Source organism: Apium graveolens, chromosome 3 (assembly GCF_009905375.1).
Source record: "Apium graveolens cultivar Ventura chromosome 3, ASM990537v1, whole genome shotgun sequence".
Taxonomy (NCBI): domain Eukaryota; kingdom Viridiplantae; phylum Streptophyta; class Magnoliopsida; order Apiales; family Apiaceae; genus Apium; species Apium graveolens.
Genome location: NC_133649.1, coordinates 64,255,362 through 64,274,262, shown reverse-complemented (window position 1 = coordinate 64,274,262; position 18,901 = coordinate 64,255,362). Strand labels below are relative to the sequence as shown.

At 37.4% G+C, this 18,901-nt stretch overlaps 1 protein-coding gene and 1 non-coding gene across 2 annotated transcripts; one reads left to right on the top strand and one right to left on the bottom strand.

Annotated features, from left to right (window-relative positions):
* Positions 1–5,487: 5,487 nt before the first annotated feature.
* On the top strand, positions 5,488–11,109 carry LOC141712371 (ribonucleoside-diphosphate reductase large subunit-like). Its single transcript, XM_074515291.1, has 17 exons — positions 5,488–6,035; positions 6,139–6,200; positions 6,301–6,388; positions 6,898–7,161; positions 7,341–7,581; positions 7,665–7,741; positions 7,959–8,129; positions 8,275–8,367; positions 8,491–8,640; positions 8,722–8,808; positions 8,936–9,100; positions 9,185–9,304; positions 9,622–9,824; positions 9,907–10,056; positions 10,129–10,276; positions 10,568–10,651; positions 10,733–11,109. The coding sequence occupies exons 1-17, from the start codon at positions 5,808–5,810 to the stop codon at positions 10,829–10,831; spliced, it is 2,430 nt and encodes an 809-aa protein (XP_074371392.1). The 5' UTR covers positions 5,488–5,807; the 3' UTR covers positions 10,832–11,109.
* Positions 11,110–13,685: 2,576 nt separating this feature from the next.
* On the bottom strand, positions 13,686–13,792 carry LOC141716428 (small nucleolar RNA R71). The gene has a single exon (XR_012573139.1). It is a non-coding gene; the product is annotated as a small nucleolar RNA R71 (small nucleolar RNA).
* Between the last annotated feature and the right edge of the window lie 5,109 nt (positions 13,793–18,901).

Genomic DNA, 18,901 nt, shown 5'->3' with positions numbered 1-18,901 from the left:
GGCAATATCTTTTCCTTGAAATTGACAATACATTGACTGGTCCAAAAAGATCCATGTGTAGCAGTTGTAATGGTTCATCAATTGCAGATTCAAGCTTCTTACTGAATGATACTTTCTTTTGCTTTCCTTTCTGACAAGCATCACACAGTCCATCCCTTGTGAATTCAACTAGAGGCATTCCTCTAACTAGGTCCTTTTTGACTAGATCATTCATTGTCCTGAAATTCAAGTGGGACAGCTTTTTGTGCCATAGCCAACTTTCAACTGAGCTTGTTTTGCTGAGAAGACAAGTAATAGATTCTGCATCTGTAGAGTTGAAGTTAGCTAAGTACACATTCCCTTTTCTAACTCCAGTTAGAACCACTTTATTGTCCTTCTTACTTGTGACAATACAGGCTTCAGAATTGAAGGAAACAGTATTCCCTCTGTCACATAGTTGACTGATGCTCAATAAGTTGTGTTTGAGACCATCAACCAATGCAACTTCATCAATGATGACATTTTCTTTTGAAATCAAGCCATATCCGATAGTGAATCCTTTGCTGTCATCTCCAAAGGTTATGCTAGGGCCAGCTCTCTCCTTAAACTCTGTGAGCAGGGTGAAATCTCCTGTCATGTGTCTTGAACAACCACTGTCCAAGTACCATAGATTCCTTCTTTTTCCCTGCACACAACAAAATCAATCAAGTTGATTTTGGTACCCAAGTTTCCTTGGGTCCAGCCTTGTTAGTCTTTTTCATAGACTTCATTCCTCCTGCATCTTTTGACTTAGGTAACTTTGGGTCAACCTTGGTCTCAGATGTGGTTGGTTGAAGTGTAGGGTTAGTCACAGAATCATTTAACACATTTGATTGAATTTGATAAGGCATAGATTGTGCAAACATGTTATTCCACATAGGCATATTGTATGGCATTTGAGGCATACTAAATGCAGTAAAATAAGGATTATTAATATATGGCATGTTTGCAAAATGTGCATGGGGATTCTGATGAGACATAACATGCATAGCATGCAGAGGTGACATAGACATGTTATACATGGAGGGATTTGAAAGCATGGGAGCATTTTTAACAGATTTGTAATTATCAGATAGGTGATTAACACTTTTACAATGCACACAGCTTTTTCTAGGAGCATACCTATCAGGTGTGTAATTGTTATGTTTATTAATCCCTACATTCCCATTTCTTTTAGATTTTCTTTTAGTTTCCTTCTTATCCTCAACCAACTTAAGCCTATTTTTCAGCTGATCTAAAGTCATGTGTCCTATATTCACCTTACTGGCATCTTTGGATGTGCTAGCTCCTTCTTTGACAAAGTTCTTGAAAGTTGAATCATCATTCTTATTGAGATTTTTATTTTTAAAATTACTTGCCTATTTTAATTGATGAGCCTTCAACAGATCCTCTTTTTCTTCCTTCAACGGATAACTTTCATCATCCGTTGATTCCACATCCGTTGACAATCCATCAATTAATTCTAACTCCTTTTTGTTTTTCTTCCAGGCATCCTCACAGAATGATTCAATTCCCTGAACCTTGGCAATCTGAACACTAACATCCCTAGATATTTTCCAGGCCTTGATTACCTCTTGCTCACTTTCTAACTGTTTAGAAAGAATTTCTACTTTCTTAACAGCTTCTTCTAGTTCACTCTCAACAGTCAAGCATCTAAGTTTAATCTTTTCAAGCTCAATTACCTGATCTTCTAACACAGCATTCCTATCACTTAAAAACACATTATTCTCTTTGATCCTAGTGTTTTCTTTAGCTAGTGATTTAAGGGAAACTCGCAAATGATATAATTCATTGGACATATCATTTATGGCTTCATTGCATTCATTTTTAGAAAGCTGAGAGAGATCAGTAGTAATTACCTGGTTGCTTGATGAACTAGTTTCATTTTCATCAGAATTAGCCATCAGGGCTAGGTTGACATATTCCATATCATCATCTTCATTGACTCCATCTACTGCCCAATCATCTTGAGTGAGAAAAGCTCTTTCCTTTTGTTTGAGCAAATCAAAATACTTCTTTTTGTAATCAACTTGCTCAAATTTCTTCTTATCAGAGGTTGGCTTCCTACACTCACTTGCAAAGTGTCCACTAATGCCACAGTTATAACATTTGAACTTGGATTTGTCCACCATGTTTTTGTTTGGCTTAGTGAATTTTATATTTTTCCTGAACTTCATCTTTGCAAACCTCCTGGACAGAAAAGCCAGATGTTCATCAACATCATCAGAGTCATCCCGACTGGAATTGTTTTCATCCTCAGCTACTTGCTCTTTACCCTTGCTTGATTCTGATTTGCTTGTGCCAATTTTGAGACTTGGCATTGTCTTCTCCTCATTCCTGGCTCCAACCTTCTCACTGTCAGCTACAAGTGCAACTGATCCTCCTTTTCTCTTTTCCTTTTCCAACAGCTCATCTTGCTCCATCTCAAGTTCATATGTCTTTCAAGTTCGACTACCATACACCTACATTAAATCTCTCATAGTCCGGAAAATCGTCAACGTGAGGCATCTTAAAAACTAACAAAAACTGGTAGCTAAGCTAAAATTAGCACATCAAAAAGTCGCTTTGACTTAATTAGAAAAGTTTTCATATAATTTCTACATGTTTTATGTCTCATTATCTTGTATTGCTTAGATGGACGTGAGGACTTCACCATATTTTTTGGAACGATAATAATCCCCACAGTTAACAACCCCCTTATAATCGGGTCACATCCTGGCCTAGCTAAGTTGATAGCTTCCCTCCTTACTTTCATGTACATTTCCACCTCCATGTACTCCTCTAATACCTACAATAGCACGCAAACATATTAGTGTGGTCCAACATGAAAAAGACAAACAAAAAAACTAACTTTTGGTCCAACTATATAATTTCAGAGGTGAGGTAACAAACAACTCACAAATCTGCATGCACTAAGTAACACTTAATTTCATTGCATAAAGAGGAGGTGACCAAATTTAGTTCACTAGATAAAGGGTGGGTGACAGATGCGAGGCCACTGAATGGAAAGAAGGTGATGGAGACGAAACCAAAGAAGCATTAGTGGAAGCACTTTTTGCACTATTTGAATTCAAAAGGTCCTTGAGGCTGACATATGTTGATGGTGATTTATCTGCCAACAGTAACAAGAAGCTAAATAAGAAACTAAATAAAGTCATTAGATAGTGGTAAAAAGTTAAACCAAACAAATAAGACTAACTATTTTATGCATATGGTGAAGTCGGATATCTGATATGACATGAAAATAGATACACAATTAATTTCCTAGAATTCCTCAATGTATCTTACAACATGCCGACTAGTCCTATACCACAAGGGCCACAACTCATGACATTCGAAAATGATTCTTACGTGATGAATCCATGACTTTTTGCATTCCATTTGTCTAAAAAAATATGCAACTTTAAGTCGTATGTAGCTGACATAACGATGATTCTGAAGTGTTTCCTAATTATCTGATTGGATATTCATATTCGCATGAGTGTTAAGCGGGTTAATAATTGGTTTTGTTTTGAGTAACATATTGTATTTATCCTTTGACAACTCTAATATAACGTAATTAATAAATTTTATTTTACCATATGCATGTTTCTAATCACTTTGAGAATTTTACTCAACTAACTGATCTTCTTTCGGCTATTAGATTGCAACATCCATTTATATAGGTTGTTAATATACTCTAAATAAATTAGATCTTCCCTGAAAATTGACTATACTATTTGCCACTAGTTCACCGAATGAAATAAAATTGGTATGTATTGTTAGAAAATGGAAAGTTTTAGGCTTGTTTTAGACATGTTCTTGATGTAATTTCCTAAAACTAATTGTTAGAGGTTGATCCTTGATATGAGGACTTAACGTTCATGTTTGGATCTAAGTCATTTTCTTAGTGAAATCCATAAAAAAAATTGAGTTGAAGTTAGTAGCTTGAAAAATGTTATGTAGGTTTATCCCACATTGATAAGGTAATGAGAGGTTGGGTGTTTTATATAGTATCATATGCAAGAGTAGTATACAACTACCAAGGCATGTGGGTGTGCATGGTGTTATTGTGTGCCTCGCGCGCGCACACCCACACGCGCCGCCGCCACGCCATGCCACGACTCGACTCGGGTCGAAGGGCGATTTGGGCGAATGTCTCGGCGTCTCGCGTACAAGGGGCGACCCGGGCGAGGAATTTTACTACTTGTTTAATTAAAATATATATTGACTTATTATTGTTTTAATCTGAATAAATATAAGTATTCGTTGAATCAGGGTTTAACAAACTCTAATATGGTTGAATATAATATTAGTATTTGCTGAATCAGAGTTTAACAAACTATGATATGCTGAATAAATACAGATGGATGTTGAATTAGAGTTTAACAAACTATGATGTGTTGAATAAATACCGATGGATATCAGCATTTGCTGTAAGGCTGAATAAATGTTGATATGATATCAGCATTTGCTGGATGACTGTTAAACGCTAATATGCTATCATCATTTGCTGGATGGCTGTTAAATATTGATACGTGACTGAGACAGTTCTGATTCTGGAAATATTCTATTAAATGCGATTTAAGTTCGAATATTTATTTTAATTAATATAATATCTTCAATTGCGTTTTATTTTGTATTATATACAGAACTAAACATTTGTAAAAAGATATACCGAACAAAAAGACTTGTGAAACCCTAGCTGCTACTTATTTCTCTATTCTCTCAACATACATATAGTTTTATGGGAGAACTGAGGTTCAGGTCGCCGTTGAGCATTTCGTGATTATGGAAGCATTGCTCTGTGCTGTTGTATCCTGGAAGCGATATTGTGCAACCTATCAAATCGTAAGTGGGGCAATAATCACTTCAAGAACAGTCGAAGCTTCTCGAATGTTAGGCGCCTCAGCTGTTGATAGTTCGTTCAGATTTTAGATTTGTTAAAACTTTTGTTACATCAAAGTGTTCTATTCTCTATTTGTCAATTCAGTTACTGATTATATCTTATTATTTTGCCTCCGTGTTTTATTTTATTATTTGGTTTATTGCATGTTCTTGCTTAATCCTGATTATATAACTATCCCGTTATTGCGTGTAGTGATGGATTATACCCAACAATGTTGAAGTGATTATTCTGTGTTATATTATAATTAGAAAGATGCTTAACGAAACAACTGACATTACTAAGACTGTTGAGACTAGTTATGGTGGTACTGCTTCCATTGATTGGACTACGTACCGTTTTCCCCACCATATTAATTTATCGGGTATGCCTAATAAATTCAGTGGTGGAACTTCTTCTTTTGTTATCCAACACAGGAGGATCATACAATGAACTTAGTTAAAAAAGTAATGCATTTTAAAATGTACTGAAATTTTATTGTAATGAAGTAAAAGTGACATGATGTAAAAGAAAATGTCCAAGATATTTAGTTAAAAAACTTCCAAAAGCATCAAAGCTGGCGCCCAAACACAATGAACTTCACAATTTGTCACTATCCGTTTTGAATTTTCAAAATAAAAAAGATGCGTCGCTTCCATTCATAACCAACCCGCGCCCTTCTCTCTCCCATCCCGATAAGCGGGAAAATTTCAATTTACAAGAGGGAAACCAAACCCTATTTTCCACCCCCCCATTTTAAATTCTAAACTTTCTATGTACGCTTCTCCCCCCGACCACACTATAAATAAACACTCAACTACACACTTTTTCATTTGCATATAACCTGTTTGATAAAAGTCCTCACTCAAATTGTATTTGTTTTGTGTATTTATTTGATTATTAAGATAAAATAAGATAAGATAAGATGTTTGTGGTGAAGAGAGATGGTAGGCAAGAGCCGGTTCATTTCGATAAGATTACGGCTCGGTTGAAGAAACTGAGTTACGGTCTTAGTTTCGATCACTGTGATCCGGTGCTTGTTTCTCAGAAGGTTTGTGCTGGTGTTTATAAAGGCGTGACTACGAGTCAACTCGATGAATTGGCTGCTGAAACTGCTGCTGCTATGACCGCCAATCATCCTGATTACGCGTCGGTAAGTGTTGATTTGGATCCTTGATCTTGCGGTGAATTTATTAACACTTGTTGTTTTTATGTTGAATTATATTTTTAAATGTTAATTTGTTTGTTTGATACAGTTGGCTGCGAGAATTGTTGTTTCGAATCTGCATAAGAACACGAAGAAATCGTTTTCCGAGACGTGAGTATATGATATTTTCTATATATGTTATAATATATGCTGTCCGTTAAATGTTTGGTTATATGTATATGTATTGACATTTGTTTCGTGGATGATGCAGGATTAAAGATATGTATGATCATGTTAGCCAGAGATCAGGGCAGAAGGCTCCTCTTGTAGCTGATGATGTATTTGAAATAATTATGAAGGTACTTTCATTTCATTTCAATGTTATAATAATGTTATTATATTATGTACTGTGACATTATAATTTGAGTTTAAGAACTAAATTAAATAATTGCTCTCAGATCTATATATGATGATTTGTACATGCCTATACTTGTATCTTAAATTCTGCGAGGCTCTACATGAAATTTATAATTAAGAACATGGGAGCAAATATTGTATTAGTTTAAATTTTGCAAAATTTTAATATCTGTGAATTTTTTTAAAACATTGTTGTAGCTCCTGAGGGGATTTAATACAACTGTTTGCGAATTTTAATTAGATTTTGACTGGACTATAAATTGCTGGATGAGAGTAATATTTATGTTTAAGTGATGTTTTGGGATGCTGTCTCCCTACTGTATGCCTTAATTGTTCAATTCATCTTCGTATGATCCATAAAAAAATGGCCGTTTTTTTAAATTTATTTAGTTTTGGTATGCATGTCTTGCGATCTAGTACTAATCTTAGTAATATGGTTTGTTTGAATCAGAATGCTGCTCGACTGGACAGTGAGATAATTTATGACCGGGACTTTGACTATGATTACTTTGGTTTTAAAACCCTTGAGAGGTCCTACCTTTTAAAGATGCAAGGGAAGGTTGTTGAGAGACCACAACACATGCTGATGAGAGTTGCTGTTGGAATTCATAAGGATGATATTGATTCTGCTATCAAGACATATCATCTAATGTCCCAGAGATGGTTCACTCATGCATCTCCAACCCTTTTCAATGCAGGAACCCCCAGGCCCCAAGTATGTCAAGTATTCTGTATTTTCTTTACCTGTAACACAATAATTTAAATTGTTATATGTATTACATTTGTCTTGTTATATAATTTTATTCATGTGGATTGACTCTGTATGTCACAGTGATGTGTGCCGGTACAGTTTTTCTAGTGTCTGCTGACATTTCTCATGCTGTTTTGTGGCAGTTGAGTAGCTGCTTCCTGATTTGTTTGAAGGATGACAGTATCGAAGGCATATATGAAACTTTGAAGGAATGTGCTGTAATCAGCAAATCAGCTGGAGGAATTGGTGTGTCGATCCATAATATCCGTGCTACTGGTAGTTACATCCGTGGAACAAATGGCACATCCAATGGCATTGTTCCAATGCTCCGTGTTTTTAATGACACTGCTCGTTATGTCGATCAAGGGGGTGGCAAGAGGAAAGGTATGTAATATCTCATGTTCTATTTTTATATTTTAACTTGCATTACTATATGTTTAATGTATGGTTATTTATTGGGAGTGTAGGTGCTTTTGCTGCATATCTAGAGCCGTGGCATGCTGACATATATGAATTTCTGGACTTGAGGAAAAATCATGGAAAGGTAACTGGTTTATAAGTGTCTAGGCTTATGACATTGGTTTGATGATATTATGCTAATATTATGCAGAATTCTCAGAATAATGACTGTCATCTCAACATAAATTTCTGTCTTATAAATTTATAATTATTATATGCAATATTGTTAGTTTCAGTTTATTACTAGCAAGTCCTCTAGAAGCTTTTAAATTTGAATTTAAATTTAAATGCTGTTTTTACAGGAAGAACATCGAGCCCGAGATTTATTTTATGCTCTTTGGATTCCTGATCTCTTTATGGAAAGGGTACAAACCAATGGTGAGTGGTCCTTGTTCTGTCCAAATGAAGCTCCGGGTTTGGCTGATTGTTGGGGTCAAGAGTTTGAGAACCTTTATACCCAATATGAAAGAGAGGTAGATTTAAATCACTATCATGATTTTGTTAGTTATAAACATATGCTATAGCTGTCTATGTAAAATTAATTGCTTGTCTAATGTTACAAATATCTTTGTTCAAACATGTAAATACTCGCTAATGTGTAAGAAACAATAAACTTAGGGCAAAGCTAAGAAGGTTGTCCAGGCACAGACTTTATGGTTTGAAGTTCTGAAGTCCCAGATAGAAACTGGAACACCATATATGTTATTTAAGGTAATTATCTGGATAAATGCCAGCTTTTGTTTGTGAATATAAACAGCTCTCTTTGTTATCATAATTATTCATATTTTTGTCTTTTTTATTCATCACCACTTATTGTTATCTCTATTCCTCCAGGATACCTGTAATAGAAAGAGCAACCAGCAAAACTTGGGAACGATTAAATGTTCCAACTTGTGTACTGAGATTATTGAGTACACGAGTCCAACAGAAACTGCTGTATGCAATCTGGCATCAATTGCTCTGCCTCGATATGTTAGAGAAAAGGTATAATAGATGAATGCATATATTACATAAAAAGGTTTCTTTATTTAGTATCTCTTGGTTATTCTAATTTGTTTGTTTCAGGGTGTCCCAGATGAATCCCAACCGTCAAAGCTTGTAGGCAGTCTAGGTTCCAAAAATCGATATTTTGATTTTGATAAACTAGCAGAGGTTTGGCTCAATATATATACAAAGTTGCCTATATATAGAGTGCTTTTTATATAATAATTAGTTAAGGACTGTGAGCAGTTACCATAACTTCAGTCTTATTATTCTTCTCATCTCTTTGTTGGCACAGGTTACTGCCTTGGTTACTGCCAACCTTAACAAGATCATTGATGTTAATTATTACCCAGTTGAGACTGCTAAAAGGTCAAATTTAAGACACAGGCCCATTGGTATTGGTGTCCAAGGTCTCGCTGATGCATTCATTTTGCTTGGCATGTCATTTGATTCACCAGAGGTAAAAAGACATGATTAGTTCTTTTGCCTTTGAAATTGAGCTATATTATTGAGGTCTAACTTTCAACTTTTCCTGCATCAAAAGGCTCAGCAGCTGAATAAAGATATTTTTGAAACCATATACTATCATGCTCTAAGAGCTTCTTCTGAGTTGGCCAAAAAAGAGGGCCCTTATGAGACATATGTTGGAAGTCCAGTTAGTAAGGTATGTTTTTATACAAGCTTCTGCTATATTACTGCTTTGAATTACTTTATGTTTGTCCTTTTAGTTGGAATTTTAATCTCTCTATGAGTTCAGTATATAATTTCAAAGTAATTTAATCTGCTTCCAGGTCTGGAGTTTGTTGGTTGAGTAATTTGTTGTGTTAGTCATGTAATTTTTAAATTGTCTGAAGTGAATTAAAATCTTCTTGTGTGATTCATGATTATAGATTCTTATTTTACCAGAGAGATGAGGGTGTGGATCTTGTAAACCTTGAAAAGAAGCTTATTATGATGTCCTATTGACATTTTAATCTGCAGGGTATTGTTCAACCAGACATGTGGGGTGTAACACCTTCAAACCGGTGGGACTGGGATGCTCTTCGGCGAATGATTGCAGATAATGGCATAAGAAATTCGCTTCTTGTTGCGCCTATGCCAACTGCATCAACCAGTCAGATTCTTGGAAACAATGAGTGCTTTGAGCCTTATACTTCCAATATTTATAGCCGCAGGGTTTTAAGGTTTGATGTCGTATTGTAGTTTGTTCTACTCTTTCTAGTGTTAGTGTCCTTCGTTTATCTGAGTTTTTGTCTTTTGTTGCAGTGGAGAATTTGTTGTGGTGAACAAGCATCTTCTTAGTGACTTGACTGAAATGGGTCTCTGGTCACCCAATCTTAAAAACAGGATCATCTATGAAAGTGGTTCTGTACAGAAAATGTCGGAAATTCCCAATGAACTTAGAGATATATACAAGTAGGTGTCCCTAAGACTGTGGTTTTCTAATATTACTATTGCAGTATCCTTAACTAAATAATGTGCAATCAGGACTGTATGGGAGATTAAGCAAAGAACTTTGGTTGATATGGCTGTCGATCGTGGATGCTATATTGATCAGAGTCAAAGCCTTAACATACATATGGACCAACCAAACTTTGGAAAGCTTACTTCTTTGCACTTCCATGCATGGTCCAAGGTATGAAATTTGCTCAAATTTAAAAATAATCAATATTTATGAGTTTTAACTTGCTAAACTTTAAGAAGTGTGTAAGCTCCCTTTAATATTTGAAGAACTCAGTTGGCAGAATCCCTTCTTTTTTCATTTTTGGTGTGCTAAAGTTTGTCTTCATGCTTATAAAATTTTCTATAAGACCAATGCTGCCTTTAATTTGTACTCTGCTACAGTTTATTATACTTCTTTTAGAGAACCTTTTAAGCAATAATTTTTTGTCTACTTATATCTCTACTTATGTTCTTGGATGTAAAGGGTTTGAAGACGGGAATGTATTATCTGCGATCTCGTGCGGCAGCCGATGCCATCAAGTTTACTGTGGATACTTCCATGCTAAAGGTGAAGAGATGCTACATTCTTCTTGAATATAAAATTAGTTCATCTGAGTATTTATAGTTATTATTTTGATGTAAAATGCAGGAAAAGGTTAAGCAGCAAGATGATGATGATACCACCAAACTAGCACAGATGGTATGCTCCCTGAGCAATCGTGATGAGTGCATGGCTTGTGGAAGTTAGGAGTTCGTGACAACCAACCAAAACTAAGTGAGTCTGCTCTTGGAGCTCCCCCCACAAACCTCAGAAGGGAAATGCTTTGCTTCCACAACCTATTCCTATCGTGCCATGCAGCTTGAATATGGTTGAATATAGAAGTCAGAGGCTTGATTGTTGGCCAGGTGATGTGTTTGTACATGTGTTGTAGCTGCTAGAGTGTATGGTTTATTATGTGTTCTCTAATCTGCTGTAACAAAACTTTTAAGTTGTAATGGAAGTGGGTATTTCATGGGTCCAGTTCATCTCTCAGTGTTATCAAATTCAGACTTAATATATAGAATTTGTAATTTCTGCATGCAAGTAATTTTGAAATATTTAACAGTCTGCAAAATTGACCACCGACTAATTTCCAGATTAACATGTGATGTCTAGACGACACAAAGCCCCTTTCTAGAATGATACAGAATTCAGGACAATATTATTTGTAAAATTATGCAACTGCCAACTGATGCAGGATAATAACGCATCCTTTCATATACCAGGGGATTTCGCTTGGAAAATAAAATGTTCCAACTTACTTTGGTGTAGAAACGAACTAAATTACTAATAAGAAAGATGCACATTATACAGTAGCTTATAGGTGCAGTAGGGACATTAACATTTCAGAATACAATACATCTTCAGAAAGATCTGAAGATCAAAGGTGTTGTAACTTGTTGCTAGCCAAAGATTTTACTAACACACTTATGGCAAACAAGAAATCCGCAACCAGTACATTCAAAAAAGTACCGGGGGATTCTTTCTTGTAGTCTTCTTTAAAATCGGTCCCGGTGTGTGTAGTTGATCCTTAATGCTAACTTAATGGTTCCTCATAATTTGATGCTTTCGTACCGGTGTAGGCAGTTATGATGTAATATGCGTCCATAGCTAATATGCGTCCCTCCTAATTTGATGCTTTCGTACCAGTGTAGACAGTTATGATGTAATATACGTAAATTTTATATAATAATAATAATAATAATAATAATAATAAGATTGAGATTAATATTAGAATAAGTGATTTTGATTTTGCTAATTAGAAAAGAAAAAAAAATTGTTTAGGTACTTATTAAAGTTCTAATTATAAAAGACATAGGATATTTAGTGTTGGGCCCTATATATATTAGCATACCTCGTCATTGTTTAAGTACCGAGGCAAAAAAAAAGAAAAGACCTAAAAGCTAACGAGAGCCGTGAGAAACCCGTATTAGCACGATTCAACGAAGACGAAGAAGATCTTGTTATTACTTGTGAAACTTTGTTTTAAGTTGTTTTTGGATGCTAGTTTTCTTACTTGTGAATCTTAATCTTGTTTTTGTACTTGGTTTTATTTATTCGTTATAAAGACTACGTTTGTTATATTATGTTTTCATCGGAACCCACGTTGATGATGAGTCCGATTATGGGCTAATCGTTATCGTGGGGTTCTAGCGGATTTATTTATGGATTTCTTTAGTTAAATTGTTTGATACCTTAGTATGTGGTGATTGTATGATATCCTAGTATTGGTTGTGCGTATTTGTCTTATGAGCGTCGCGAACTTATAAGATAATGTGTTAATTCTTAATGAAGCGAAAGTGAATTTAAGGATTTAGAACTTGCCATGCTAGCATAGGTTCATGTATTTGTTATGCATGATTCGTAGGTAATTTTAACCATCTTACCTGCCCTGTGTAATCAAGATAGATAATTTGTGTTTAAACCGTTATGTTGTCAAATTCTATAGACATATAGGGTCTCAATATAATTGGTGTCTATTCAGCTTCTATCTCTTTTGTGGATGTCTGGTAGTATGGTACTCGTGCAATGAAAGTTGGCGTTTATCAGTTTCGTGTTGTCTGATTAGTGTCAACACCATTGCATGCTAAGGTTAAGAACAATAAGACTATTGAATGAAGTATTTAATGAAGTTAGAATCCCATGTCTGTCATATATATTAATTCAGTCAATATGAATCTCATAGTTATAATTATTAGTTTAATTCTTATTTATAAACAACCTCAATTTGTTATCGTCTTAGCATTTAATAATAACCGTACATTGTTGCTTAAGTGCGTGAATTAATTAGTTAACCAATAAAGTCTCTGTGGGAACGAACTAGAAAAGATTATATACTACTTGTGAACTCGTATACTTGCGTGTATTATTAGCGCGTGTTTAGAGACTAACAAGTTTTTGGCGCTGCTGTCGGTGACTACAGTGTTAATTTATAGTTTATGTGCTTTTCATCAGTGGTCGTTAAAGTTTATTGACTCGGACATTGTTACTTATCTGTTTCCTTGTCTTATTCCAGGTACTCTAGTGAGGGTGTATGCATACGCGTTCGCGTACTCGTAAGAGAACACTAGATAAAGCCGAGGAAGAAGTTGTGGTAGTTCGAAGGGAAGTTACTGAGGAAGAAAAGAAGGTAGAAGAAGAAGAGAAAGTTGAAGAACCAGCTTTAGTAGAGATGGGTGATCAAGCGGAAAATTCTAAGGCTTTGATGGACTATTCTCAGCCTAAGATTAATGACATTCAGTCAAGCATCATCAGACCAGCCATCAGGGCTAACACTTTTGAGATCAAGTCAAGCATGATTCAAATGATACATAACTCAGTTCAGTTTAGGGGTTCTCCTACTGAAGACCCCAACATGCACATCAGGGATTTTATCGAGATCTGCGACACTTTCAAGTTCAATGATGTGACTGAAGATACTATCAAGCTACGCCTCTTCCCCTTCTCTCTGAGGGACAAGGCTAAGTGCTGGTTACACTCTCTGCTAGCAGGATCTATCACCACTTGGGAGGATCTTGCGTAAAAGTTACTCACTAAATTCTTCCCCATGGCGAAGACTGCTGCAATCAGGAATGCTCTTACCCAGTTTGCTCAGCAAACAGGAGAATCTCTGTGTGAGGCTTAGGATCGATATAAGGAGATGCTAAGAAAGTGCCCACACCATGGCATGCCTGATTGGATGATTATCAACTGTTTCTATAATGGATTGGGTGCTACTTCTAGCCCCATGCTTGATGCAGCATCAGGAGGAACTTTGTGGGCTAAGAGCTACGATAAAACTTATGAACTTATTGAACTGATAACTGCTAATGAGTACTAGAATCCTTTCCAGAGACTGACTCAGGGAAAAGTCGCAGGAATTCTGGAGTTGGACGCAGCAACTGCTTTCGCTGCTCAACTTAAGGCTTTGACGATGAGGGTGGACACTTTGGCTAATTATGGAGTTAATCAAATCGCTAGTGTCTGCGAGCTTTGTGCTGGTGCCCATGAGACTGATCAGTGTGCAAATTCTAGTGAATCAGCTCAGTTTGTGAGCAACTTCCAGCGATCGCAGCAACCAGTGCCAGCCACATATCATCCCAACAATCGCAATCATCCTAATTTCAGCTGGAGCAACACTCAGAATGCGGTTCAACAGCCTTATCATCAATATCCAGCTAAGCTGTACAACCCCCCTGGTTTTCAGCAACCACAATATGCACCTAGACAGCAACTTCAGCTGCAACAAGCCAATGAAAAATCTGAATTAGAGGAGTTGAAGCTTATGTGCAAGAGTCAAGCTGTTTCTGTAAAGACCTTGGAAAATCAAATTGGGAAAATTGTCAATGCCTTGCTATATCGTCAGCCTGGTACACTACCTAGTGACACTGAAGTGCCGGGAAAGAGGGAATCTAAGGAGCAGGTAAATGCAATCACTTAAAGGTCTGGAAAGATTGCGAATCCCGAACAAACTCAAGTGTTGACTGAAGAAGCTGGGGCTGAGAAAGAAGTAGAGCAGCAGGATGAAGAAGTGGAACCAAGGAAGACTACTGTTGGGAACACTCCGCCTGAGGGTAATACAGGGGGGAAATAGATCTATCCTCCACCACCTTTTCCTAAGAGGCTACAGAAGAAAAAGCTGGATAAACAATTTGAGAAGTTTCTAGAGGTGTTCAAGAAACTTCATATCAACATACCTTTCGCTGAGGCTCTTGAGCAGATGCCTAGTTATGCAAAGTTTATGAAAGGTATTCTCTCTCGAAAAGTGAAGCTAGATGATTTAGAGACAGTCGCTCTTACGGAGGAATGCAGTGCTGTGCTGCAACAGAAGTTGCCTTCGAAGCTTAAAGCTCCAGGAAGCTTCACTATTCCGTGTACTATTGGAAAAGTATCGTTTGACAGATGCTTATGTGACTTGGGAGCTAGCATCAATCTGATGCCTTTGTCAATCTTCAAGCAGTTAGATTTGCCTGATCAAAAACCGACTTATATGACCTTGCAGTTGGCCAATCGTTCTATTACATATTCGCGAGGTATTATGGAGGATGTCTTGGTCAAGGTTGATAAACTCATCTTCCCTGTTGATTTCGTAATTCTTTATTTCGAGGAGGATAAGAAGATTCCAATAATTTTGGGGAGATCTTTCTTGGCGACTGACCGAACCTTGATAGATGTGCAGAAGGGTGAGCTCACAATGCGAGTTCTGGATTAGGATATTACTTTTAATGTGTTCAATGCTATGAAATTTTCTACGGATAATGAGGAGTGCTTAAAAGTGGAGTTGGTTGATTCGGTGGTCACATCAAAAATTGATCAATTGCTAAGGTCTGATGCCTTAGAGAAAGCCTTATTGGAAAATTCAGATAGTGAAGATGACGAAGGTGAAGAACAATTGCAGTATTTGAATGCTTCTCCATGGAAAAGGAAGATTGATATGCCTTTTGAATCTCTTGGAATAGAGGAGTTGAACAAGGCTCCTAAACGCCTCAAGCCATCTATTGAGGAAGCTCCTACCCTTAAGCTTAAGCCTTTACTTGAACATTTGAGGTATGCATTTTTAGGTGATGCATCTACTCTGCCTGTCATTATTACATCTGACCTTTCAGGTAGTAATGAGAAAAAGCTTCTAAGGATTCTGAGAGAGTTCAAATCAGCAATTGGATGGACTATAGCAGATATCAAGGGAATCAACCCTTCTTACTGCATGCATAAAATTCTGCTAGAGGAAGGTAGCAAGCCTACGATCGAGCAGCAAAGAAGACTTAATCCAATCATGAAGGAAGTAGTGAAGAAGGAAATATTTAAGTGGCTAGATGCAGGGATCATCTACCCTATATCTGACAGTTCATGGGTAAGCCCGGTTCAATGTGTGCCAAAGAAATATGGTATTACTGTGGTAGCAAATGAGAAGAATGGGCTTATTCCTACTAGAACAGTCACAGGGTGGAGAGTTTGTATGGACTACAGGAAGCTGAACAAAGCCACTAGAAAGGATCACTTCCCTTTGCCCTTCATTGATCATATGCTTGACAGGTTGGCCGATCATGATTAATATTATCTTCTGGAAGGCTATTCGGGTTACAATCAGATTTGTATCGCTCCAGAAGATCCGGAGAAAACTACCTTCATTTGTCCATTTGGTAATTTCGCCTTCAAACGAGTTTCTTTTGGTCTGTGTGGTGCACCAGCCACATTTCAGAGATGTATGATGGCCATCTTTTCTGACATGATTGGCCAGAATGTGGAGGTGTTCATGGACGACTTCTCAGTCTTTGGCTATTCTTTTGATGAATGCTTGCAAAATTTTGAACATGTTCTCAAGAGGTGTGTTGAGACTAATCTGATTCTCAATTGGGAGAAATGTCACTTTATGGTGCGTCAGGGCATTATTCTCGGGCACAAAGTTTCTAGTAAGGGTCTTGAGGTGGATAAGGCCAAGGTGGGGGTCTTTGAGAATCTCCCTCCACCCATTTGTATTAAGGGAATTCACAGTTTTCTTGGACATGCGGGTTTGTGCAGGCGTTTCATCAAAGACTTCTCTAAGATTTCGAAGCCATTGTGCAGTCTGCTAGAGAAAGATATTTCTTTCAAGTTTGATGACGAGTGCCTTGCAGCTTTTGAGACATTGAAGAAGAGTTTAATAACGACACCGGTCATAACTGCACCTGATTGGAATGAACCTTTTGAGATGATGTGCGATACAAGTGACTATGCAGATGGAGCAGTTCTTGGGCAGAGGAAGAACAACATATTTCATGTGGTCTACTATGATAGTAAGACCTTAAATGGCGCTCAACTGAATTATACTACTACGAAGAAAGAACTTTTGGCTATTGTCTATGGTTTTGAGAAATTTCTATCTTATCTACTTGGGACTAAGGTGACAGTTTTCACTGATCATGCTACAATTCGATATCTCGTCTCATAGAAGGACTCGAAGCCTAGATTGATTAGATGGGTTCTTTTGCTTCAAGAATTTGAACTAGAGATCAAGGACAGAAAGGGAACGAAAAATCAAGTCGCTGATCATCTCTCGCGTTTAGAGAATCCTAATGCTACTTCATTGGATAAGACATTGATAAATGAATCTTTTCCCGATGAGCAGCTGTTTGGAGTGCAAGAAGAAGAACCGTGGTTTGCAGACATTGTGAACTACCTTGTGAGTAATATCATGCCTCCCGACTTATCTTATGCTCAAAAGAAGAAGTTTCTACATGAAGTGAAGTGGTATATGTGGGATGAGCCATTTCTCTTTCGACAAGGAGCTGACCAAATCATCAGGAGATGTATTCCTTACAGCGAAACGGGGGGATCTTGCGAGATTTCCACTCAACGGATTATGGAGGACATTATGGTGGAAAAAAGACAGCGGCTCGTGTTCTTCAAGCAGGTTTCCTTTGGCCAACCCTATTTAAAGATGCTCATCAGTTCATTTTGAAATGTGATCGATGTCAACGTGTGGGTAATGTGTCCAAAAGGGATGAGATGCCTCTTAATGTGCTTCTCGAGGTTGAGGTATTCGATGTTTGGGGAATTAACTTCATGGGGCCATTTGTCTCATCGTGCAACAATCACTATATCTTGTTGGCAGTTGATTACGTGTCAAAATGGGTTGAAGTTAAGGCGTTGCCAACTAACGATGCAAAAGTGGTGCATAATTTTCTTCACAAGCAGTATTCACAAGGTTTGGAACTCCAAGAGTCATAATCAGTGATGAGGGGTCGCATTTTTACAATCGCAAGTTCACTGTTATGATGAAAAGGTATAATGTGAATCATCGCATTGCTACGGCTTATCATTCTCAGACAAATGGTCAAGCTGAGGTATCTAACAGAGAAATCAAGCGCATTTTAGAGAAAGTGGTGTGCCCATCAAGGAAAGATTGGTCTTTGAAACTTGATGAAGCTGTTTGGGCGTATAGAACAACATATAAGACTACATTGGGAATGTCTCCGTTTCAGTTGGTTTATGATAAGGGGTGTCATTTGCCTGTGGAGCTCGAGCATAAGGCATATTGGGTTTTGAAGAAATTGAATCTTGACTTGGATGTGGCTGGAAAGAAGAGGATGCTTCAATTGAATGAACTCGATGAGTTTCGACTTCAAGCTTATGAGAACAACAAAATGTACAAGGAAAAAGTCAAGAGGTGGCACGATCGAGGTCTAGTGCTCAAGTCATTTGTGCCGGGGCAACAAGTTCTTTTGTTCAACTCTCGTCTCCGTCTTTTTCCTGGAAAAGTGAAGTCAAGATGGTCAGGGCCCTTCATAATCAAAACTGTGTTTTCACATGGAGCGATGAAATTTTTTGAGAATGATCCGGGCCAAGCATTCAAGGTAAATGGTCAAAGGTTGAAGCATTATTATGGTGACACAACAAACCGCGAGGTGGTTAGTGCCGTTTTATTATCCATTTGATCTCGAGATTCTACGTCGAGCTAGAGACGTAAAACGAGCGCTTCTTGGGAGGCAACCCAAGTATGTTGTACATTAGTAGGTAGAAGAAGCAAGAATAAAGGTGAAAAACACAAAAAAATCAGAAAAAAGAAAAAAATTTAGGGCCAACTACAGAAGCTGGGCGCGCCCGTGCTGACCAAGCGTGCGGCCGCGCCGTTTTCCCGGTAACCCAGCGCGCCGCGCTGATCCAGCGCGTGGCCATGCCGGTCTTCCAGAGAGTTAGCGCGCCCGCGTTGTCCTAGCGCGCGGCCGCACCGGGTCCCTGTTCGAAAAAAAATATAAAATAGCAGATTTATAAGGTAATTTCAGGACTTTTAATCAAAAATCAATTCCAACCCGATATTTA